Here is a 24,170-nt window from a genome sequence, read left to right on the forward strand (position 1 = left end):
AAGTAGGAACATGTTGAGAAATAATGCTTCATTGTGTTTTGCAGATGCTGATGATTGTACTTAGTTTTAAAACCATGAAGACGTATACTTGTCCTACTAAAGGCTTATGAAAAGTAAATCTCATTTTAAGGAAAACAGGAAAGAGTCTGAATGTGAAGTCTAAAATTAGTTGATGTGTGCTTAGTGCCAGCTTCTGTCTCCGATTTATTAAGTTCTCTTAATGCACAACTTTATTTGCCCCATACATTGGAAAGGAAAGAGCATTGAAAGAAATCTGTGGTAACTTCATAGAAATTTCCAGCTCTTACAAAAAGAACCCAGCAGTGACTGGGATGCTCTTTTCCTGAGTACACTGCTTTGCATGCTGACCCATATGGTTTCATTATTACCTTGTATTCTTTTGTTTCTCTTTTTTCTCCCAGTATTCTCTGCACCTGAATTCAGACTTACATTGAAGCAATAAATACTTCAATTGCTTAAAAACTTCCTAAGTAACTATAAAGCATAAAATTAGAAGGAATCATTGTCATCATCCATTCAGTCTGCTCTTAACATAAATGAGAGCAATGCCTAATTAACTTTTGTAACTTGGAAACAGATCTGTAGGTGGGGACTGGCCGATTTTCTGAAAAGAACTTTAGGAAGTAGGCCTCCACATTAGTGTCAGTTAAATCTCGCAGTTGAGGGTAATATTATGGTGATGTTTGTCTTACACTAGGCTGAACTTATCTAGCTTTGAATTCCAGCTACTCGCTTTTGTTATAGCCTTGTCCTCCAGACTGATGAGGGTTATCGAATTGTAGTTCTTCATGCAAGGACTTGAACTGATATCGGTCTACCCTGTGTGTTTCTCATAGAAGAAGATTCTAGAGCATTTGCTGTAAGTGGATATTTCCCAACAGATTTTGTTGGTGTTCTTAACTACTTGAATTTTGGATATATTCTAGAGGCCGTTCACGAGGTTCATGAGCCTCCTGAGCAGAAAAGTAATATGGCTGGGTACCTAAAGCTTCATTTAACGTATATCTGGGAATTACATTCACTCTTACGCTTGTTACGTTCACTCCTATGCTTGTTATGTTATGTAAGAATCTCGTGTTTAAATGATTATCCAGCATGGTTTTCAAATCGAGTGGCTTGTTCCAGTTAAATGTAAATTGGACATCTCTAAACTGAACCGAAGTTTGTTTAGTTTTTTTTTTCCTACTCCTGTACTACTGAATTATATCACTGACCTACTTTTTTGATTATTAGCTTCTTAATCTTTTTATGATGCACTCTTTCTTTTAGAATTATGGTGAAAACACGTACTTTGTCAAGAATCTGGCTTCACTAGAATCTAACAATCCAGGTGCTTGATGATGCTCTGTCCGCAGTTGAATACTGGGACCCATCAGGCAGCCAATTCACAGTCTGTTCAGTGCACGCTATTTTTCAGTGCATTTTACTTTTTTGTTCTAGTTTGTTCCTCAAAGTACTGTAGAGTATAAAGTCAGAAGTACAGTGTACTGAAGGCTGCCTATTTTAGGGCAGTACTGTTAAACACAGTAAAGAAGAGGCTGTGTCCTGATTTCCTCTTTGGGACTCTTTGGAGTATCTCTGAGTATCTTGGGAGCCAACATGAGGTTAGGAAACCTCTGTCAGTGAAGTCAGAGGTCAGCACCTTGGTGAGAAGTGTAGCTGCAGCTCTTTGTGGGCAGAAAGTCGGTGGCCCATTTCTTAGGGTGGTGTTTTGGCCAGAACACTTTTGGAGGAGACTTCCTCTATCATACCAGACTGTATTGACTATCTGTCTGAAACTAGTTGCTGAGGAGGAAAAAAGGAAGTCTGAACTAGCCATTTCCCTGAATGAATGCTGACTGAAGTGAAATAAAATGGTCACTGTTCTGTTCTCATCACTTATTTTCTTTGTCATTTCTCCAAATTAATTTTCCCTGTAAGCAATGATCTGTTGTCAATTCTATAATACGTCAAGGTGCTTGAACTTTTGTAGGTCAAAAATGTTTTATATGTGTCTAACTCCTTCAAAGCCACTTTAGAAATGAAGAGTGGCCTTTGAGCACACAGTTTCATCTTTCTCTATTGCCATGATCTTGCAATAAGCCCTCTTTATGAATGATGAATGAAAGAAATGGCGCAAGAAACAATCTTCTGAGGGAACATATAGTGTTTTACAGATATTTGCTGTGATTTGTCTTACTGCCTGTGGCTTGCTTAGCCTTCCTTTTGATGAGTAGCCACTAAAAGTGATTCAGCTTGCATAACAATGACTTCTGAAAGCTTACTATTCAGAGTTCCCTTAATGCAGATTTCTCCACTCTGAGGCAGTTCATGAGGCAGATCTATGTCATATGTTTCTCTGAAGTGAGTTATGGCTTGCAGTGGAAGTAGCAGCTAAATGCTTGCACCTATCTACTGATTCTAATTTGAAATGATTGCTCTTTGTGGCCTCATGCAAGTTCCTGTGCAGTTATTCGGTGACAAGCATGCAACTTCCCTGGCTTTGCTTTTTATATGTATACATTTATATTTATTGTGTGAGTGTGCAATTAAAACACTTTGGTTTGGAGACAAAAATTGAAATGGCATTTTGGGCATGAAGTTTTACAGACTGTTCAGAATGTGTGGATCACATTGTTAGAACCTGCCTCCTTGCATCCATGCATCTCCTGCCGCGCTTCCTGGCTGCTCTGGGCTGGCACGGCCGGTTTCAGAAGTAACCAAACAGTAGCTCAATATCAAGTTGTTTGTGCAGCTTCCAGGAACGGTTTGTGTGGGAGGGGGGTAAATGTTTGTAGAGCCACGGAGTGCACCAGGTGAGTCTTAACCTGGGTTAGGTTACCCTAGGGAAACAAGGAGGATTTTAATCTGCATCTCTGTTCTAGTTAAGTTTGCTTTGTGCCTATGCGAATGCTGGTGCTGCTGTAAGAGGGAGAGGGGGGATGACTAATGGGGATAGAAGCAAAGTGGAAAGAGAGATGTTATAACAGCTATTCACGTAGAGGGATTGACTAAACAGACTGTTTGAAACCACTTTACTAATGTGCGGAAATAAAAATTATATGCTACTTCTGCATATTAGTTATTTTTGTTAGGAATTTCCTCATGTAACAATTTTATCATCATGTTTCAGGAAAAAATACCTAGCTATAATGCCTCTTATGCACTGTTTTTTTTTAAAATGCTCACCTTCTTTTTCTTCTACTACTTATTTTATTTATTTTGTTTTTTAGACAATGGGCACTGCATATTAAGCAGGGGTGGAAGACTGAAGCCCATCTGGGGGCAGAATGAGTTTAAAAGATGCCGACAGTGCAGTTTGCCAGGCAAAGGCAGCCTATAAGCTTCATATTTACCCCCAGCTCTCAACAGAAAGTGCTCCCTGCTGCAAAGTGACAGCAACCAAGGACAGCACATCATCAGATGTCATCAAGGATGTGATTAATATCTTAAACCTGGATGTCTCAAAACATTATGTTCTCGTGGAGGTGAAAGAAGCAGGTGGTGAAGAATGGGTACTTGATATAAACGATTCTCCTGTTCATAGGGTTTTACTTTGGCCTCGTCGTGCTCAGGATGAGCATCCTCAAAAGGATGGGTACTACTTTCTTTTGCAAGAAAGGAACACTGATGGGACTATCAAATATGTGCAGATGCAACTGCTATCCAAGGAGACGGATGCTCGGCGCTTGGTGGAGCGGGGTTTTCTACCCTGGCATCAGGAGGATTTCGATGACTTGTGCAATCTACCCAACCTAACAGAGACAACACTCCTAGAAAATCTCAAATGCCGCTTTCTAAAACACAAAATTTATACTTACGCAGGAAGTATTCTGATTGCAATTAACCCCTTCAAATTCCTGCCCATTTATAATCCTAAATATGTCAAGATGTATGAAAATCATCAGCTTGGGAAGTTGGAGCCTCATATTTTTGCCATTGCTGATGTGGCTTATCACACAATGCTTAAAAAACACGTCAATCAGTGCATAGTTATATCAGGTGAAAGTGGGTCTGGAAAAACTCAAAGCACAAACTTCTTAATTCACTGCCTCACTGCACTGAGTCAAAAAGGGTACGCAAGTGGTGTGGAGAGAACAATTCTTGGAGCTGGACCAGTTCTGGAGGTAAACTTATGCTAAAATTACCTTTCCTGAAAACTGCTTCTTGAAAAATTTCAGTAACTGCTGTTGAATACATTTTTTTTTTTTGAGTCACCTGCTTGACATAGACTTCAGATATCTCTGGGCTGCATCAGTGTTTGGCTCTGTTGTGGGTCCGCTTCTAAATGATTTTCGTTAATTCATACTTCCTTGCAGTAGGCTTCCTGTAGCTTTTAGGTGATATTTGTCTCAACTTTCCGCAACTAGATGCTAATATTCTGGGACAGAGGTTACTTGTGTTGTCCCTCTTTCTCTCAAGTTCTGGTGGCATCTGAATCAAGCTGAGATTGTAAGTAAATGATTTCACAAATAAATTATTCCACAGAAATATTAACTGCTTAATGTAATTATGCTATTGTGTATAAGTATGTCCCGTAGCTTTTTTTTATAGTGAACTAACTTTTCAAGGGAAGAACTAACTTCCAAGTGAGTTGTTTTCTTGATACAAATTTTTTGCTTTGAAAAGCACATTTTTAGTTGAGGAGAAACTGTGAGTCAGTTTGGGCTTTTTTTCTAATAGAAAGCAAAACTAACCACTAGAGTGAAAGGGGTGCAACTGGTTTTGCACAGGGTAACAAGACGATAAACAGATCATGTAGACTGCAGCTTTTCCCTTATACTCTCTGATCCAAAAGGAAAAACTTTGAAATCTTTGCTTGGTGTAACGGTCCCCAGCAATACGGCAAGGAGTTCAAGTATTGCCTTTGGAATTCTTAAGTATACTCAAACAACATTTTTTTTAATCATTATTTAGCTTTTATTTTAGTTAAACAATGTGAAAAAGTAATCAAGTAAACCTTAAATTGTGCTATATTTATAGATGGGATTTGAAAGCTTTTCTTTAAAGAATGAGGAATATATGCAAGTTCCCCTTTGCCTTTCTTTCTTCTGCTTGAAAGCAGAAGTAGAATGTTTGAGGTTTGCTGGTTGCTGGAGCTCAAGTTTGCTGTTCTTAATACAAAACAGGAAGGGGTCACTGCGGAAAGCACTGTCTGATCAGCTGATCTTTCTGTGTTTGAGAGTTAACTGTTTCAGGCCCTGCTCTGCGGGTCTTACAGGTCATATTAGGGCAAGGAGCGGAAGTCTTGTTGTTTTTGTGCATGTACATTAAAAAATAGAACTCAAATTTACTGGTGTCGCAGGTAAATATTGCTTAGGATTGCAAATGTGCATGAAAAGACATGAGGTTTTCTACAGGAAGGTTGGTTGACGCATGTGCTGCAGCTTGTCAGACTTCGATTGAGCAATTTAGTGTGCATTTCATGTGGAAATAGTCTTGCTAGCTAGAAATCTGCTGAGCAATTGAGAGCTTAGCTTGCAAGTTTGACAAATTATAGCACTGATGTTGGAGGACATATCTAAAATGTGAGACTTCTGAAATTCTCAGAGAAACTTCTTGTTCTGTGTTGTTGATCCAGTGTGTAGTTGCTTCAGACTTGAAGAAGATGGAGAGTTTTGTGATAACTAAATATCAAAATACAGAGCATATATATCCTAAAGTTACTTTCAGATTTGAATGCATGCTTTTGTATGAAAAGTATTACCCATTAACTTGACCCTAAGGAGAAAGAAACCTTTTTGAAATGGAGAGAGGCTGAGTAGAGATGGGTGAGGGTCAAAGGAAGCCAGTGCGTACCTGTGATTGTGGCACAACCCACTGCTAAGGTAGTAGGGGTAGAAATCAGTACCTCTCTATTCCCTTAGCTTCAGTTCACATCAAAAAGGGATGCTGCAGTGGGTTTAGGCTATGGAGAAGTAAAATCAAGCTCTCCTACGCGCCTCACTGTAGAGCAGAGTCGGTCAGCAGTGGAGTTCTCAGGGTTCCTAGCATGGATGCTCCTATGCAATTCCAGTTAAGTGCAGTTCAAAAAAATCGAGTCAAAATTTGATCTCGGAGAAGAATGTGGTGAAAGTTTACCCAGTTTGTGGAATCTGAACCTCTTAGCAAATGAAACTCTTGTTTTAGTGTTGGTCACTGTTTCAATCAAATTATGGTGACTCATGTGGGTTTTTACTTAACGGAACTTAAGTGGAACAAGGAAATTTCTCTTAAATGGGTGTTTTGGGGGAATTTTTTGCATGGACAGTTTTGAAGTGTGCCTAAATTATTGGAGAATGTTCTGTTTAATTTTGAAGTTTTAAGTCTTCTGAAGTGGCTTCCACAGATGAAAATACAGCCTTTGTCTAAAGATAGTCTGATTCCTCTGATATAAAAGCTGTTACATTCTGTCTCAGAACTTCCCCTTTTTAGTGACCTCTTTTCTTCCTGACACTTACATTAAAGGCATCTGTTTATAGACTGACCTTCTGTAGAAGTTCAAGCATTTTAGCACAGACAAGGTGAGTGCTGGTAGTGTAGGTGGAAGTGGACTTAGGTTTTTGCAGGATATCATGGATTGTCTCTAGTGAAGTATCCCGAGCTAGGTGCTAAAAATTGTCAGGAAAATAAAGATGGGTTCTGTTTTAAGATACCTCTGACTTTTTCCTCCTCTTCTAAATTTGGTATTTAAAGTATAACTCTCTGAGAGGAGTTTTGCCTTCTAGTATTAAGTTCAGTTCTACTATGTTCAGTTTATGGTTGAAGTCCCAAGAAGGAATGCACATTTGGGAGCTATTATACAGGTCAGACTGGGAATAGAGAGTCAAACCATTGTTTATTTTCTCGAGTTTGTTAATTCATCCTTTCCATACATGCTTAGGAAGTTTCCAAGAAATTCGTATTTTCCTTTCATCAAGGAAAAAACGCCTTACACCATATGTTTTGGATATAAAATATATAGTGCACACTTTAAGACCTATTTTGAAGACCAAACATTAAGATAAAGCACAGCTTTTTAAAATATTCATAAATTTATTTACCATAATAGGTATAAATGCTTGATTTTTGATGATTTAGCCAAAAAACAAACCAAATAAAAGATAAGGAAAGAGGCGGAAGGCAGAGGTATTAGTGTTGTCACAGCGATTTCTCATATTAATTTAAAAAGCACCATTTATTTCCATGTGGACATGGTCCCAGAGGTTTAGTAATAGTAGTGAACCATTCTCTGGAAAGAATTAAGGTCCAAATAAAATGGAAAGTCCAACAGGGAATATTCATTAAGTGATCTAGAGGAGGCTGTTGTAAATATGAAGTAAGTAAACTTGACAGCGCAGTTGAGGGGGTAATGAGATTTACTGGAACTCAGCCAGCATGCTTCAGAGCTGACTCAATTTCATTGTAGAAAATGAACTTTTATGTTGTACCATTCTATAGAAAGCAGTAAATCCATTGGCTGTCAGTTCTGTTTTCTTCAATACAGCCCAATTGTGCTTGTAGTTTTGATATGAGATGGAACTAAATCAAGTGGTGCTTCGACTCCGGTTTTCAGTTGTGTTTGCCATAAAAGTCTGCATATATATTTAGTGGGTGTAGTCTGCTCTATTTAAGGTAATGTAGTTGTTTGGAGGCTATTATTGTCATGTATTTGTTTTAAGAATCATATTCAGAGAAGGAATGGAACTTCCTTTTTCCACTCGTTTGCTTGGGAAATCTCTTGGGAAAATTACCTTGTCCTGCCATGGGTTTGAGTTAGATTTGCATAGACACTCTTGATAGCATTTTCAGATTTTTGGCAAGTCTCATGAAAGAGTTAAATTTGAGAGTTTCTCATTTCATTTTTTCTCCTTTTATGACCTTATGCAATAATGTCTTTTTTTTTTTTTTTCTTCAAAGTATCCTGAAGGCTTTGGTAGTAGCGGGTGGAGTTTGAGTCTAAATTCAAATATTACGAGGGAAAAAAAAAAACTAAAATGCCAAGTGACTTGGAATGTTCTTTAAAAATATAGTAGCTCTTAATAGCCTATATGAGAAAATGTTTAAATGCATGAAAACTTCCCCAAAACTGGTAATATTAGATCAGCTTTTGAGAATTTGCTGTATGCTTTGACTAAATACCAGACATATGAGATCATATCAGCCATTAGTAGTTTTAAACTGTGTTCACTGCTTACATGAATAATCACTAAGAAAAGCTTTTCAGGAAGCTACAGTTTTGGGATTTCTGAACTCTGTGATGCCAAATACGTACTTTTTAAAGAAATAATTTGGCAAATGCAGCTATAGTGTGTCTTGGTTTATTTAATAACTGGTAGACTAGTGGTCTTTAGTTAGAAAACTTTTTGAGAGAATAAATTCACAAGTCTGCCACTCCATGGCTGGGCAAAGCTTTACTGTGGCAGATTTTGAAACGCTAAATGAAAAGCTGGGTGGTTTTCTTCGGAGAGCCACGGCTGTGAATAGGCTTCTGACTTGCAAAGCAGGTCATTTATTGTCCTGATGTTACAGGACTTCTGCTTTTGGTTTGACATCATAAAAGGTTTTGGTTAAGATTTTATAAAAACGCTGATGCTACATATGAAAAGTGACCTCTGAAAGAAAAACAGAAAAAAATGTTTTCAGTGAGGTACTACCTACAAAAAGATAGTAACTGTGTTGGGTAGTTGATGCAAAAAAGATGCTGATGCTTCTGGTCATCATGTCCTCTCTGAGAAAGTGGAGTGGGGATGCTGTTTGCATTATAACATAGTTGCACCATAATTGGGCAATTTAATTTAGGATCGGTTTACGTCTGTTTTGTACAGTGCTCATGTGTCCATCATTGTGTGTTTGTGTGAAGGAAGAGGGTGGCATTTTTTGTGAAACCGTTCCATGAATTTGTTCTATATTAGGCGAGACGGATTTCCTATGGGAGGCCTCAAGTGCCTGGGAGCTCTAGGAGGAAATATCTGTGGCAGGAATTGCTGGTGATGTTTCATACTAAGTGGTTATTTCTCTAAACAGTTGCATTCCACACTGGCTGCTGCTTCATACACTCATCACCTTCCACATGTTAACATGATGAGAGGTTCCTCTTACATTAAGGAACCATAGTTAAGAGTTGATAAAGTTATGGTTATTCCCAATATCTAATTCTCATAATAAGACAAAGTTTGTGACTTTATTACCATGGGAGAAGAAATTTCATAGTAATTATGCTACTACCTACCCGTTGTCCTCTTTAAGTTCATAATTGATTATGATTGAGGTTGACTTGAGCTCTCTAGCAGTGTTTAATTTTTAGTACACTTAAAAATGCCTAATTAAGTTTATTCCCCTTCCTCAGGCTCGCAGATGCTTTGCAAGAACAAATAATAAACGTGTGTTGCCCTTTGCCAACCAGTGGAGGCTTCCTAAGCTCCCTCTTCAGTATCTGCCTGTTGCCATTCCGTAATATTTTGGGCATTTGCTACCAGCTGAGAGAGGGTTCAACCATGAACAGAAGATTTTGAAAAGCTCTGTGCTGTTTCATTTGGTTTAATTGAAAGTTAACTTACTTTGTTTTATTACAGGCATTTGGAAATGCAAAAACAGCACACAACAATAACTCCAGTCGTTTTGGAAAATTTATTCAAGTCAACTATTTAGAGAATGGTATTGTCCGAGGGTAAGTACAGTATGAGGTTCTTCTAGGTTTGGGCTGTGTGCTTTTGAGAACTAATCAAGACTTATATTCTGTATGAAGTGCTGCCTTAAGGAGGCACTTGTGTGTGGAGCTTGTCACTGTGGATGTGTGTTCAAGGCTCAGTATTGTTAATCCAGGTGGTGGTGTTTTCCTCTTCTACAGGAGTAGACACTTTCACTCCAAGTGAATAACTTACTTGGCATAGGTACTGTTATAAAACCTAGCAAATTTGTTAGTGGCAGAAGCAGCCAGTTGTTCAGTATAATCTGGGAAGGACTTGTAGCCTTTGTATTCCTTGCCATCTGGAATAGATAACAGATGGTTAGCACTTTAAATGTTTTGTTTCTGCTTATAATTTTGGAATAGATAACATTTATTCTGGAATATTAATTCTGGAATAGATAACAGATGGTTAGCACTTTACATGTTTTGTTTCTGCTTATAATTTTGTATCAGTGCTTTTCTCAGCTTCATCTGCCTCTTTTGAGTTATGTCTGCTAAAACCCAGCAAGATAGATGTATTCTGGGTATTTTTTCTCACTGTCTCAAGTACAATATAGACCGTATAAGTTTTTCTGTTTTAGTGTGGAGATAACAACTAAGCCATTCTCTTATCTATTCTAGAGCATATTTCATTATTTGAACTCTCTTGGCAATTGCTGTCCAATGTTTTGGGAGGTCTAACATTTTTTTCTCCTTTTTTTGGGGCACTTCAGGGCTGTTGTTGAAAAATATCTTCTTGAAAAATCTCGCCTGGTTTCTCAAGAAAAAGACGAAAGGTAAGAGACTAGTTCTGTGCTGCTATAGTGTTTCAGCTGAAAGCTGAATGCCCTCCCTGCAGTGTTGGTATGCATGCTTATCTTAAAAATATATATTTGTATATGCCACTTTAAGAACAAATAAGTTCTTTTTTATTATTAACGTGCTGCCTAATTGATATGAGAGCCTAAAAGCAGTTAAAGCATATAGGGTAAAAAAAAAAATCATTCTATATTCATGAAAGAGAAATGTATTTGACTTTGTAGGAACTACCATGTATTTTATTATTTACTGCTTGGAGTCAATGAGGAAGAGCGTAAAGAATTTCACCTTAAACAACCTGAAGATTATTTCTACCTCAACCAGGTAATCTGTGACATAGATTTCCAAATGAATTGATAAGTGCTGTATGTCTGATGTTGTGTTAGAGATCAAAGAAAACAAAACAGATTGTACCTTTCCTTGTGATATTTTGAGGGACTTTGATTATGGGGCTCTTTTCACAGCATAACTTGAAAATTGAAGATGGGGAGGATCTCCGGCATGACTTTGAAAGATTAAAACAAGCCATGGAGATGGTTGGCTTTCTTTCAGCAACAAAGAAACAGTAAGTAGAATCCTGTTAGCCTTTCTTCCAGACAGCTAGTTAATGATCACGACCTGCACTAAGCAGTACGGGTGATACAGCACAGTCCTAGATGATCTAGCCCACTAGAGGTGGAGAGAGTTGAATGCTTGAGAGAGTCTGTGAACAGCGTTTTCTGTTTCCTGAGGTAGAATTAGATCTGTTCAACTGTTACAATGCTAAAGGAAAATTATAGTAAAATCTTTTTTTTTTTTTTTTTCTTCCTTAGGATATTTTCTGTGCTTTCGGCTATTCTTTATTTGGGCAACGTTACTTACAAGAAGAAAGCTACGGGTCGTGATGAAGGGTTGGACGTAGGACCCCCTGAAGTGTTGGACATTCTTTCCCAGCTTTTAAAAGTAGAGTATTTCTCTTTAGCACTGATGTATAAAACAACTTCTTGTCATGTCGAACCTCAGGAATTTACAAGTGTTGCGCAAATTTGCTACAACTAAATTTAGTTTATGATACCCCTCAATTTTTATCTTATGGTAGAGGAAGTGGATGTGACTGGTGAAGTTACTAGGGTTAGGGATGGAAAAGGAGGGAATATAGACCATAGTATGTAAGTAACATTTGTTGCCTAGTGAACTGAATGAATGTAAGCTGAAAATAATTCAAAGCTGAGGAGCTTGTGAAGTTATAGCTGAGTGACAACTGAAGCTGTTGTCAAAGTGCTCGACCTTTTCTGAAATGATAGTGTCCACTGCTGCCATCGGATGAATCACTGGGTAGTTACTGGGTGGCATTAACTCTTGTTCTTGCTTGTTTTGAAGGTCAAACGAGAAATTTTAGTGGAAGTGCTGACAAAAAGAAAAACCGTGACAGCTAATGATAAGCTTATTTTGCCATATAGTCTCAATGAGGTGAGTGTGAAAGAACACTAGAATTATTTTAATGTTATCCTGCTGATTGTTCTGGGACTTGGGGGAAAAAAATAGCTACAAAAATTACAAATCCAGAAAAAGGTCGCACAGAATCACAGAATGCTTAAGGTTGGGAGGGATCTCTGGAGATCATCTAGTCCAACCGCCCTGCACACGCAGGGTCACCTAGAGCACGTGGCACAGGGTGGCATCCAGGTGGGTTTGGAAGATCTCCAGAGGAGGAGACTCCACAACCTCCCTGGGCAGCCTGTGCCAGGGCTCTGCCACCCTCACAGTAAAGTTCTTCCTCATACAGAGATTAAACTTCCTGTGTTCCAGTTTACACCCTGTCCTGTCACTGGCCACCACCAAGAAGAGCCTGGCCCCATCCTCCCTGCAATCACCTCTCAGATACTTGAACATGTTGCTCAAATCTCCCTATATAAAATTTTGCCCTAACTTTGAAATGTCTAATTTCTATAGCGTAGCAATAAGGTTTTCACTAATGAAGTATAATGGATTGTATGTCAAACTTCCACGTGAGGCTAGGCTTTGAGTGACACTAGTCTGAAATAGAAATGCTTTTTAGAAGTGTGTTATGAGCTCTGTTTCATCTGCAGGCAATAACAGCTCGTGATTCAATGGCAAAGTCCCTGTACAGTGCTCTGTTTGACTGGATTGTTCTGCGAATTAATCATGCGCTCCTTAATAAGAAGGACATGGAGGAATCTGTTACAGTAAGTTCTTCACTAAAACAAGCCTTTGTACACAGTCGCATATTTCGAGCTATCAAAGAGCTACAGATGGCATGTTCAGACATCTGCCATAAATTTTGATCCTTTTGAAGTCTGTATTAAATTTCTTACTAATACTAAATCACCTCAGTTTTCACAATAGATGTAACTGTTAAATATTTGAAATCTGTTAGTGTATCCTGCAGTGCTTTCTGTAATGGTTAGCTGTTGCAGATGAGGTAACTGTACCGTCGATTGCGTAATTGGGTTTCCTCATCCTCTTCCTCTAGTGTTTATCCATTGGCGTGCTTGATATCTTTGGATTCGAAGACTTCGAAACCAACAGTTTTGAACAGTTTTGCATAAACTATGCAAATGAGCAGCTTCAGTATTATTTCAATCAGCACATTTTCAAATTGGAGCAGGTAAGAAATTAGAGTTACCAAGGTAAAAATTCGTATTTATCAGGGCTTATCTGTTATGCAAACTTAGAATCACCTTTCTGCAAACCTCACAGAATTGCTTGAGGTTTATTTCCGAAAGCTTACTTCTCAATTTCTTTGCTTTAACGTAGCTTATTATGGTGGTGTTTGAAGGTGGCGATTTTGTTGTTTTTAGCACTCCACTTATACTAATAATAGGTAGTTCTTTATTTAGAGAGTTTCTGCTTGACTGCAAGAAACAAAAAGGCATTCAGGGAACCCCAGGCATCAGGGAGATGAAATTGCAAACTTGAGATTGAAAGCCTGTAGGTGAGGTATTTGTTTTGTTCTTTTTCCAAAGTGTTGGGACATGGTTTATCCTATTTTTGTCAGTTAGTAAATATTTAATAGCCAGGCTTTGTTGCTTCTTGCACCTGCCTTCATTCAGAGGGATACAACTGTGTGCTGGTCTTGGCAGAAGTTCTCATATCCTGCTATTACTGGCCTTTTTGATATAGTGGCTTGCACATAGTGCCATCTTCTTGCAGAGTGCTTGGGAGCTGCTAGAGAGCCTGTTTCTAGAGCGATCCCCTCGTCAGCCTCTTGAAAAGAGGCTGTCATTTTGTGGTACGTAGTATTTTGTCAAGGATAAGTAGATAACTCTAAGCAAGCATTTTAAAGAGAAGAAAATTACCAAACATACAAAATTCACATACAAACGTAATGTTGAGCTCCCTGTTTTGTAACTCACGATACAAGTGGTTCTCCAGACTAGCTAGAGTAAATAGTTATATTGTTTTCTTTTTCTAAGGCTATTTTTCCAAATAAGCTTAATCCTTGAATAGCCCATTTCCTGTATCTCTTTCTGCATGAGAGCCCTCAGGGGGATTCTGTGTATCTTTTAAAGAAGGGGTTTATTGTTTGTGAAAAATGGTATTTCAGTTCTGTAGTGTGGTATGAACACCATTCGTTAAATGGATTTATCTACTTAAAAATAGCCCGTTCTTATCATCGTCATATAGAACACTATAAGAGGTTTTTGTTTTTTCTTTTTCTTTTGCTAAATATAAAACTTAGTTCAGTTAATTCTTTCTGGGATATCTTTTTTTTTTTTTTTTTTTTAAGTTTGTAGCTTGTCATTAGCTTTTTCCTTGGACATTTGCAACGTTAAGAGAAGCTGGTATTTCAGTTCCATATCTTGATGTGAAGCGTTTCCTGTCAAGCTGTCAGATGCCCTGTCATTTCAACACAAGACCTCTGTACACTTTATCAGAGAGCTCTACGCTTTCAGGACCTAAGCAATAAGCATTACTTCCTGGGGAAGTTTCTGCATTGGTATTTTGTAGAACTTAACTGCCTCTTTTGAAACTTATGTTATTTCCTCTGACAGTACAGTTTGGAAATTTTGGAGCTTAACATTAAATAATTGTCATTTCTTTATAATATAAAGACTATAGTAGAGAAAAATAGGCTTAGATCCCTTGAAAACATGTCAGCTTAGGCTTTTAAATGTGCTGTTGTAGATATATGGTCTGACTACCAAGTGTATATAGACTACTGATTGCTAGCGAGGCACGACAGGGGAAGGATTATTCCCAATGTTTTGTTTTGTAAACAGTTTATACTAAACATCTGCTGTGGAGTGATTTGCCTAGGTGGACCTTTGATCAGAGCCAGCGTGCCTGCTGTTCCGTTCTTATTTATAAATTTTCTGTATTTATGTTTCTGCTGCCTGAACTAACACACTCAACTTACCCTAGCTTTTCCAGAATGTCTTTTAAGCAGTTAGACCGCAGGACATTAAAGGTCAGGGCGCTGTTCTCACGAGGAAATTTTCTTGAGCTGCACAGGAGGAATATAAGAGTGAAGGGATCAGCTGGCACAATATTGACTACACTGATAACGTGGCCTGCATTCACTTAATCAGCAAGAAGCCCACTGGCCTCTTCTATCTTCTGGATGAAGAAAGCAAGTAAGCATCAAATATCTTTCAAAAAACCCTTGTGTGGCAGGGAGGAGGGAAGGACTGTGGATAGTGGGAGGAAACGGCAATACAGCACTTGCAAAATAAGAGGAATGTTGTGGGAAGGGGCACCTCCCAAGTATGATCTGGTTTGTTTGTTATGTTTTCAATATGGTGGTAGTGCAAATTGATGCTAAGAATAATTTTTGGCTTAAGCAAATTCAGAAAAAAATGTGTTTTACTGTGCAATTAGTATTAAATACATGTGTATGAACCTTTGGCACAGGAAGCAACTAAATGTGGTAATTCAGACAAAGGTTTTTTCTCTAAGGATCAGTATCTGTTCTTCTTGTGACATTTTTCACCTCAGTAATCTGTATTTGGTGAATAGCTAACCCTCTTTTGTGTTCCTAGTTTTCCACATGCCACCAACCAAACCCTACTTGCAAAATTCAAGCAGCAGCATGAGGAGAACAAGTTCTTTGTTGGAACCCCAGTGATGGAGCCTGCTTTTATCATCCGCCACTTCGCTGGGAAAGTCAAATACCAGATAAAAGTAGGTGGTAGTAGGTGATCGTGAAAGAAATTTCTTTGATTTGTGTGGGTATGGAGGACTTGCAGAGGATGGACTAGTTCAGGTGTGTCCTGGGTGCGTTTGAGATGTTTTTTGTTACAGTCTTGGATAAAATGCTCACTGTAGCGGGAATTACTTAGAGTGATGAATTACTCTGAGCAGTGATGACTCTCTCGGCTTAAAAAACTCTTCTGGACTGTGTCTGTTTACCTGCTTTGCTGAGATCTCGTCATTCAGTGCTCCTGTTTTGCAGGATTTCAGAGAGAAGAACATGGATTACATGAGACCGGACATCGTTGCTTTACTGCGGAGCAGCGACAGCGCTTACGTGCGGGAGCTGATAGGGATGGACCCGGTGGCCGTTTTCCGCTGGGCCGTTCTCCGGGCTGCGATCCGGGCCATGGCCGTCTTCGCGGAAGCTGGGCGCCAGAGAGCCCAGAGAACCGCAGGTACAGGGGAGAAACCTTCTGGGAATGCTTGCAAATGTAGCATCGCTGATTAGTGCTTGTTGACAGAACTAGTTTATTGCAACAAGTTTAGCATGCAAATGAGCATTGAAGTTGAAAGTTTAATTTGAAAGGTTTTTCTGAGCAGGTGCAGCCTAGTTAGGTTCCGAAATTACCTACTACTACAAAGTGAGTGATCTAGCTTTATAACAAAAATACTGGAGAAAAACTCCAGGCCCTTGGGCAGATATTTTGCTTGTTATAATTGGTGGATTTTTTTCTATTATCTTTGTAGCTTTGTTAAAATTCAACCTACTGATTGTTTTGTAATAGGAGTGGTGCGCCAAGGACCTCGAGTTCCCCTTGGAGAGCTCCAGAGAGCAAATACACCAGTAGAAAAAGTTTACCGGTGAGAAAAATGTATCCATCCCTTATCTTGTGGCTCTTCTAGAACTATGGATAATACCCAAGCATAGCAAGGCTGACAACCCATGAGCTGGGAAAAAAAGGCCTGATTGCTGAGTCACATTTTCATGTATCAAATATTAGCTAGATCCTTCCACAAGGATGGCAGGTTTTATTTCTTCCCTGTCTTGTTTTGTTTGACCCTTTTAATACTATCAAAACCATACTCAGCTCTGCTTTATGTAAGATCCAGTGCTACTAAATACTGCTGGCACAGTCCGAATCCCATTCACCACTGGGTTTCTGAATGCTCCTTTCTGAATATATTTTGTGTAAGTTGCTGCTAGCATCATGTGTTCCTGTGCAGCTAGTTTATGATGAAGGATTCATAGGAGCACTCATTTTTTTCCAGCCTTCTTATTTCTAGGAACATGGAACTGGCATGATTAGGAGGCAGAGCAAGCCTGACCAGGCTCCAGCTTTGCTCTCTGTAGGCACACCTGCCTTTCAGTGGAGTATTTAGGTTCTGTGCATGTTCCTTTTGCAGCTGCTCAGTGCTTGATTTCTCATTTGATTGTTCTGAGGATTTCGATATAAATACTTTTGAAGACATCATTTCTTTTTATGAAAGCAAGAAGTAAGTAGAAATAGGCTTGGACTTAAATGCCAGGGAGGCACATACCTGGACAAGCTGGCCTTCTGAGCATGCTCGGTGCGAAAGCAAAGCCTTGAAGTTTAATAAGCATAAAGTAATCACTTCATACAACTTCCTAATTACTGCATTCAAGACAGTCTCAGCTGCTTGTGGCAGCTGAGAACTGAAGGTGCAATTCAGGCAAAAGGGTTGGTTGGTGTAACACACTGTTTCCTTTGCAATATCTTAAAACAAAAAGTTGATATTCTAAAAATATTCAGTGCTACTGGGGAAACAGGCAACTCTGTATTACTGTTGCTGCTGCCTCACGGAGCAGCTCAGAATGGGGATTGCATTTTACAGTCAGAAGTGACTCTTACACTTCCATTATCTTTGGTTTGTGCCTCTCTGGAGGGTAAAGAAGGTAAGTTCTGTGCCAAGGCACAACACTCGCCAAGCATGGTGCATGCTTCAAATAATGGAATCTTTCACTAATTAGGGACCATCCCAGGCTTACTTTGAAAAGCTAAACGCGTGTAAATAAATGATCAAATTGCATCTTAATGAAACTTCAAGGAATTTTTGCCACATCCACTTTCTACTATACTCTTCTGATGTGAGCTTGCTAAGCAGGCTCATGGCAGTATTCAGATACATTCAGTCTATTCAGGAAATATTTAGCACTAGATCACAAAGAAGCTCTATCTATCTGAAAAGGCTACTTGGCTTAACAAAAAGTTTCCTTGCGTGTTAAGTACTTTTTGTTAAATTCGTTTGCATTTAAAATTGAGGGCTCAAGAATTGACACAATGAGGTAGAATTGGAAAATAATTTAGTATCTGACACTGATATTAAAGCGTAGGGCACCAGCAGGGCAGAAATGCTGACCTGAGATCAGAATAATTCATTTTTAGGACAAAGTAGTCTGGGATTGGCCTGCTACTGTTTGGAGCACACATGGTGATGGGATCTCTTGTTTTGTAACTCCTCTTTTCTCCCTCATGGCTGTGTGTCTTTGTTTGCCATCTTTGTTTTGCTGTGAATCATTTTAGAGACATGCATGAACAAATCATCGCGAGTATTAAAGGACTTCCATGGCAGGGTGATGACCCATGTAAGCTGCTTCGGTCACTCAGTCGACTTCAACACCGCTCCCACTTCATGTGAGTTCTGGTGCTAGGTATTGCTTTCAAAGAGCAGCAGTAATCAACTAATTATTCTAATTCGTTTTTAAAAAAGTGTTCTGTTCCCAAACTTGTCTTCTGCAAAACCCAAACAAGACAGCTACAAGCAATATATTTCCTTCAGAAGATATCAAGCCTGTAGAGAATGCTTTGTTTGCATTAGCTGATGACTAAGCCTACTCTTCATGTAAATTTGTTCTAAAACTCAAGAGCATAGTACAAGTTTGTTGATATGAATGTGAAAAAAAATCAATAGTGTGATGCATGGAGTTGAAACATGCCTTGTGTTAAGGAGCTGACACACTTAGGTTTAGGAGGATGTGAACTGCAACCTTGTTTCTGACAACTTTGGGTTATGTTCACTGTGTGGATGGGAGCTGTGCCTGAGGGTTTGTATTGCCCCAAGAAGTTCAGAGAACGCTCCCAGATGTGTCAGAATTCCTAAAAGGAGTGCTGGGCACGTGGGGAGCAGTAAATTGCCTTCACGGCGCCTCTCGCTCAAGCCATAATGACTTCTGAGTCGGGTGTTTTTACCTGATAGTGCCTTAATATGGAGAGATTTCAGTGACTGTACAGTTGGCTAAATAAAATAATAACTTTCACAAAAATCAGCCTTTACAACTGTAGTTTCTAACAGCTTTGCCTTCAGATACAATGTTTTATTCTGAAAGCTTGCAGTGCCTTCATTGTTCATTTAAAAAAAAATGCGAAGCAGTTTGCATTTCTTGCATTGATCGCTTGTAAGACAGCCTGTGCATGAGTATACCCCAGTGATGTTGTGCTCATTTTCTTCTGTCCTTCATCTTGCCTCATAAATTGCACCGACCTGTGACTTGCTGGAATAACCAAAAATCATGTGTTCTTTTTCCTAAATGATTTTTAATATTTTAACAGGAAAAGTAGAGGTATCAAACAAAAGCAGATCACTCCTAAGGTAAAGATATTCAAATAACTCTAGATTTCTCTCATTTGTTATATTTGCGTTGTGAACATTCATTTTGATTGACAGAACTCACTTCAGAAAATGCTGCTTTGTAGTATGGGAACTTCCCTTTTGAGAACCCAAAGGATAGGTAAATGTTCATCCTTGTAAGGAGAACTGAACAAAAGAAATGCTCTTCTGACATCAGTTTAATTAGTCTTGATAAGGATGCCATAAATAGGTAAAACTATTTCTAGTCAAGTCATGAAAAGCAAACATGGTGACTCTGTTGTTCCCCTTGCAGCCTTGGGATGGGGCAGTGAAAAGTTTTCACTCTTGAGGAGATGTTTTAGTGTGAAACACCAAGTCATGAAGCATAATGTGTCACTGATTGTGGAGCTAACTAGTTGGCTTCCTCTTTATTAATGTTTACATAGATGGAAATAGTTCCTCTTCACTTAAGTGACTTGTACTTTATGAAAACTTTCTCCTAGAACTTGCTGGACTCCAAGTCTCTAAAGCTCATAGTGAGCATGACTCTGCATGATCGAACCACCAAATCCCTCCTGCATTTGCACAAAAAGAAGAAACCCCCTAGTATAAGTGCGCAGTTCCAGGTAGGTGACTGATGCGGTGGTGCACATCCTGTGGGTGCAATCTAAGCACTCATGTGAGAACAGACCTGCATAGTTGTTCACTCTTTCAGGATATTTGCTGTAATAGGGTTGTTGTGACAATTAGAAACACTGCAATAATATTTTATTTAGTATCTGTTTTTTGCTTAAACATACATTTAGTACATCTAAAAAAATTGCTTTGTTCATCAACAATGTAGCCTATTTTTGAAATACCTTGGCGGGAAGGGAAGTTCTGCACTTTTCTTCTGTAGTGTCTTTATAGGGAGGAAAATGGGGTGAATATGTGGCATCTAGGGTGTCCTTTGCTTGAAAGGAAATGTTTTTCACTCTTGGAATTTGCTGAAGGTTTGTTATTGTAATCAAGTTATGCTGTAGTTAGAGACTATCCATGTGCTGTGATGTTAGTTCTGTGTACAACTAGCTTCATCCCTGCATGCAGATCTAGTGATACCATAACAGCATAGGCAAATCCCACTTTCCATTAGCTTGAGAAAAGGTGAAACGAATACAGGAATTTTCTGTGCAGTACAGAGGAGCCTCCATATTGGATGAAATAGGATTTGTGTTGGACAAAACAGGATTGGTATCAGACCTTGTGCTCTAAGCAAAGAGCTGTACTGCTGTCAAAATGTCGATACCTGAAGAAAAAATGCTTTTGAATATTTCCTTTCAGACTTCGCTTAATAAATTATTGGAGACACTGGGGAAAGCTGAGCCATTCTTCATCCGTTGCATCCGCTCCAATGCTGAGAAGGTAGGACTGCCTTAAGAATTCATCTGATCGCTGATGCCTCAAGTCTTCCAGGCCCCTCTATAATATATTTTTTCAATGTCATTTTCTATGAAGGTGAAAGGTAACCAGTATATAGAAGTGGAATGCCTACTGGGCAAAAGACAGTTCAGGCAATTACTAGTTGTTGACTTCTGATCTTTTTCAGAAAGAGATGCTTTTTGATGAAAGTTTGGTGCTTCAGCAGTTAAGATATACAGGCATGCTTGAAACTGTGAGAATCAGAAGATCTGGCTACAGCGCCAAATATACATTCCAGGTATGTAAGGAACTGGAAATGGATTAAGCTTTCAGGAGGATCTACAGCTGTTGAAAAACATGCCTTCCTTCTGAGCCTGGTATAGCAGGATCTTTCATGTCTCTGTTCATATGACAGATGTGACCATTCTGAATGGACTGTAAAAATTCATTGTAGCTTTCACATAGCCTGCATGGTGACAATTTTCAGCCTAAACTATGGTGCAAGTCATCTACGAATAGGCTGTTCTACCTGTTGCATGGAGGAAACGAGTCTGAGCACTGTCATAGATATAAGCAGTCAATGCTATACATTAGTGTCTCTGTATGCAAATTTGTTTTCTGCAAAATACTTTGTGCACGTAACCTCTGTGTGATCCAAAAAGCTATCCATAGAGTACTAAATTTAAATTGAGATTGAATGAAGCCTGTGTTCTACAGAATGGGATAAAGTAGCTTGATTTGGAGGGGAAAATAAGTGCTTTTAAACTCCTGCAGCTCAGGTGGCCAAGCTTGATTTTAGAAATTTAGTTAGAACTCTGGATTTATGAATTATCTTCTAACTTTAATCTCTTGCTTTCTCTGCTTTTCACAGGAATTCATAGACCAGTTTCAGGTGCTACTGCCCAAAAATGCCAAAGCATCTAGGGAAGACATTTTTGCTTATTTGAGTAAACTAAAATTGGACAAAAACTACTATCAAATAGGGAAGACCAAGGTTTGTACAAGTTCCTATAATCAGGGCAATTGTAAGAAACAATAATGTATACTGCCAAGCTTAGTGCAATTCGCTTATAAGGTGCTGCTCTTTCCTTCTGTCATTGTCATCTCATAAGTTTTGATGATTCCTGTCCTCTTACAGTAGAGTATAGAATATAATTTCCATACTTCAGGATGTTCCTTCTGGTAAATTTTCTAATTTCTAGTTTTCTAGTTTATAATTTTCTGATTCATTTTCTAGTTAGTATAAATACCTCTAGAAGGTCTCTTACCTGTTTGTCATTGAACTTTTCTATAATTGAGCAGGTTTTCATGAAAGAGGCTGAGCGGCAGAAATTGCAGGATACACTACACAAAGAAGTCATCAGGAAAATCATTCTCCTTCAGAGCTGGCTCAGGATGGTTTTGGAAAGGAGACGTTTTCTCAGAATACGGCAAGCAGCCGTTGTTTTGCAGGTATGTTTAACTGCAAGTTGTCGATTATTCTAAACCCCACCTCAAGTACCTCTTACTAACTGGAGAAATGTCCCTTTCTAGGCTTGGTGGCGTTCCTGTTCTGTCAGGAGGAGACTAGAGAAGAATAATGCAGCCACTTACATTCAGTCAGCATGGCGAGGATACAGGGAGCGAAAATACTACCTTCAGCAGAAGAACAGGATTTGTCTCGTGCAAGCCATGGTTAGAGGACACCTCCAGCGCAAGAGGTAAAGCAGAGCAGCAGTGTGGAGTGCAGATAAGCATTTTAACTGGCTGCTAGGCTAGGCCTGCTGAATTCAGCTCGTGTGTTATGTTGACTTAGTGATCCTGTAGTCATAATTGAATAGCCAATAGTGTGTGAAGACTGGTTAAGCCCTTTGTACTTGAGTATTATTCAGCTGGGCTGCACCGACGTGTGCCAGGCCTAATAACCAGTCCTCATACAGTCATGCTGGGACTGTAAGTATTTTCGTACTCTATTTTGCCATGTAGGTGGTATTTAAACTATAGAGTATTTTTCTTTGCCACTGTGCATTAAATGCCTTCTGTATTCATCTTTCAAATTCTTAATAGGTTTCAGAAAATGGTTATGGAAAAGCAGAAAGCTGAAGAAAAGCAGAGAGAAATGCAGGAAGCCCAAGACAGAGACAATGACATGAGCAAGAATGAGGGCAGTGAAGCAGCAACAGATCAGCTGTCTGTGGAACACGAGTCCGAGCTGGAGGAAGCTGCTGTGGGCGTTGATGAAGCTCAGAATGAGCAAGCTGAACATCTGAGCCCAATTTTGGAACAAGCTGCGTTACCGCAGAAGACTGTGACAGAGAGCTCTGAGAAGGTAACAAACAGTCGGGAGAAACGTAAATCTCGCCGGCAGAGGGGGCTGGAACATAACGAGTTACAGAATAAGCATGTCCTGTTTTCCTTCGAGGGACCATCTTTACGGTGCCCGGAAGAACAAACCTCTTCTAAAGGGGTCCCAGAAACTGTTGAAGAGTCAAACAATTCCACAGCACAAGATACTGTCATTCAAGAAAGTTGCAAAGAAAATAAAAGTCCTGGAGAAGAAAACACGCTTTCAGGCCCACCATTATCAAATGAAATAAAAGAAAGTCATTCCATTCCTGAGCAACCCCCTGAATCAGAAGGGGAAACAGCAGGTCATAAGGCTATTGAGGGAATGAAAATACAAGAGAACCAAAAGCACCAGATAAAAGGCAGCCAAAGCTTTAACTGCCCTGAAAGGCCAACAGATCTTGCACTGGATCTTAGGAATAACCTACCTGCTACGGGAAGCTTTCGAATTCCAGCTGAACGCTGTGCAGACAGAAACAAACCTCAGAGGGCAAACAAAGATCTGGAGAGTCCCACGTCTTTCCCTATTCAGAGATATGTGGACGACCCAGAGAAACTAAAGTATAAGAGAGAGAAGTGGAAAGGAAAGAGACAGTCTGACGTTGGTCACAATGACCTGCTAAGCCAGTCGTTGGATGAGAGAACACGTGTGGATCGATCTCCTCAGGATCAGCTAGAGTAAGGACACCTTCCTCATTACTGTGACTTTTTCATAAAAGAGTTTTCTGAATATTTAAAAATAAATGGAGAGTTAAGACTTCAGTTTAAGAATAGCCTAGAGTTTATTGCCTTCTGTGTCTTGTTCATTACAAACAAAATTTTAGTGACTTTCGATTTGCAAGCATCATTCCTCAGTTACAGCAGGAAATATAATAAACCTGTTTTTTTATTTCTCCAATACATTTTGAATGTGAACATAATTTGCAAGAATTGATCAGGATTTTTTCCTATAGGTGTAACATTGGTACATGGGTTATTTAAAAAATATTTATATATTTAAAAAGTATTGACAAGTTACAGACTTCTGTGAAAAATACATCCTGAAACTAATCTTGTAATTTTGCAGAAAGAAAGGGAGTTCATCTTCATTAAATGATCTCTCTGCCCTCACTCACGCTGTTGCTGCGAATCAGGTACTGAAGCTATGGAAAGATGTACATATGTATAGCTAATTATTCTTATGTGTAGAGTTTAAAGATGCATGAATAACCTAGGTAATACCTAGTAAGTAAGAAGAATGATTTCCTCTTGAGCAGGCAGCTTTTTCTCTGTTCTC

The 24,170-nt window shown here is 39.1% G+C and overlaps 1 protein-coding gene across 9 annotated transcripts in view; it reads left to right on the forward strand.

Annotated features, from left to right (window-relative positions):
- The first annotated feature begins 3,088 nt into the window (after positions 1 to 3,088).
- The window catches only part of MYO9B (myosin IXB), a 30,328-nt gene continuing 9,246 nt past the window's right edge, over positions 3,089 to 24,170 (forward strand). For 4 of the 9 annotated variants that reach the window (XM_088527133.1, XM_088527135.1, XM_088527134.1 and 1 more), the window contains exons 1-24: positions 3,089 to 4,127; positions 9,534 to 9,628; positions 10,363 to 10,425; positions 10,672 to 10,771; positions 10,912 to 11,012; positions 11,260 to 11,389; positions 11,807 to 11,896; positions 12,517 to 12,633; positions 12,921 to 13,055; positions 14,903 to 15,024; positions 15,430 to 15,571; positions 15,843 to 16,038; positions 16,369 to 16,444; positions 16,988 to 17,077; positions 18,127 to 18,237; positions 19,153 to 19,192; positions 19,675 to 19,797; positions 20,492 to 20,572; positions 20,757 to 20,867; positions 21,441 to 21,563; positions 21,872 to 22,021; positions 22,103 to 22,269; positions 22,616 to 23,572; positions 23,961 to 24,027. In XM_088527133.1, coding sequence (XP_088383259.1) covers positions 3,291 to 4,127; positions 9,534 to 9,628; positions 10,363 to 10,425; positions 10,672 to 10,771; positions 10,912 to 11,012; positions 11,260 to 11,389; positions 11,807 to 11,896; positions 12,517 to 12,633; positions 12,921 to 13,055; positions 14,903 to 15,024; positions 15,430 to 15,571; positions 15,843 to 16,038; positions 16,369 to 16,444; positions 16,988 to 17,077; positions 18,127 to 18,237; positions 19,153 to 19,192; positions 19,675 to 19,797; positions 20,492 to 20,572; positions 20,757 to 20,867; positions 21,441 to 21,563; positions 21,872 to 22,021; positions 22,103 to 22,269; positions 22,616 to 23,572; positions 23,961 to 24,027 — 4,224 coding nt within the window. In that variant the 5' untranslated portion in view covers positions 3,089 to 3,290. The remainder of the gene's footprint in view (positions 4,128 to 9,533; positions 9,629 to 10,362; positions 10,426 to 10,671; positions 10,772 to 10,911; positions 11,013 to 11,259; positions 11,390 to 11,806; positions 11,897 to 12,516; positions 12,634 to 12,920; positions 13,056 to 14,902; positions 15,025 to 15,429; positions 15,572 to 15,842; positions 16,039 to 16,368; positions 16,445 to 16,987; positions 17,078 to 18,126; positions 18,238 to 19,152; positions 19,193 to 19,674; positions 19,798 to 20,491; positions 20,573 to 20,756; positions 20,868 to 21,440; positions 21,564 to 21,871; positions 22,022 to 22,102; positions 22,270 to 22,615; positions 23,573 to 23,960; positions 24,028 to 24,170) is intronic. The other 5 variants (XM_088527136.1, XM_088527139.1, XM_088527142.1 and 2 more) reach the window with 3 other exon arrangements.

This window comes from Tinamus guttatus, unplaced genomic scaffold, assembly GCF_059628265.1.
Source record: "Tinamus guttatus ecotype Peru unplaced genomic scaffold, ASM5962826v1 Tinamus_guttatus_pri_ptg000261l, whole genome shotgun sequence".
Lineage (NCBI taxonomy): Eukaryota > Metazoa > Chordata > Aves > Tinamiformes > Tinamidae > Tinamus > Tinamus guttatus.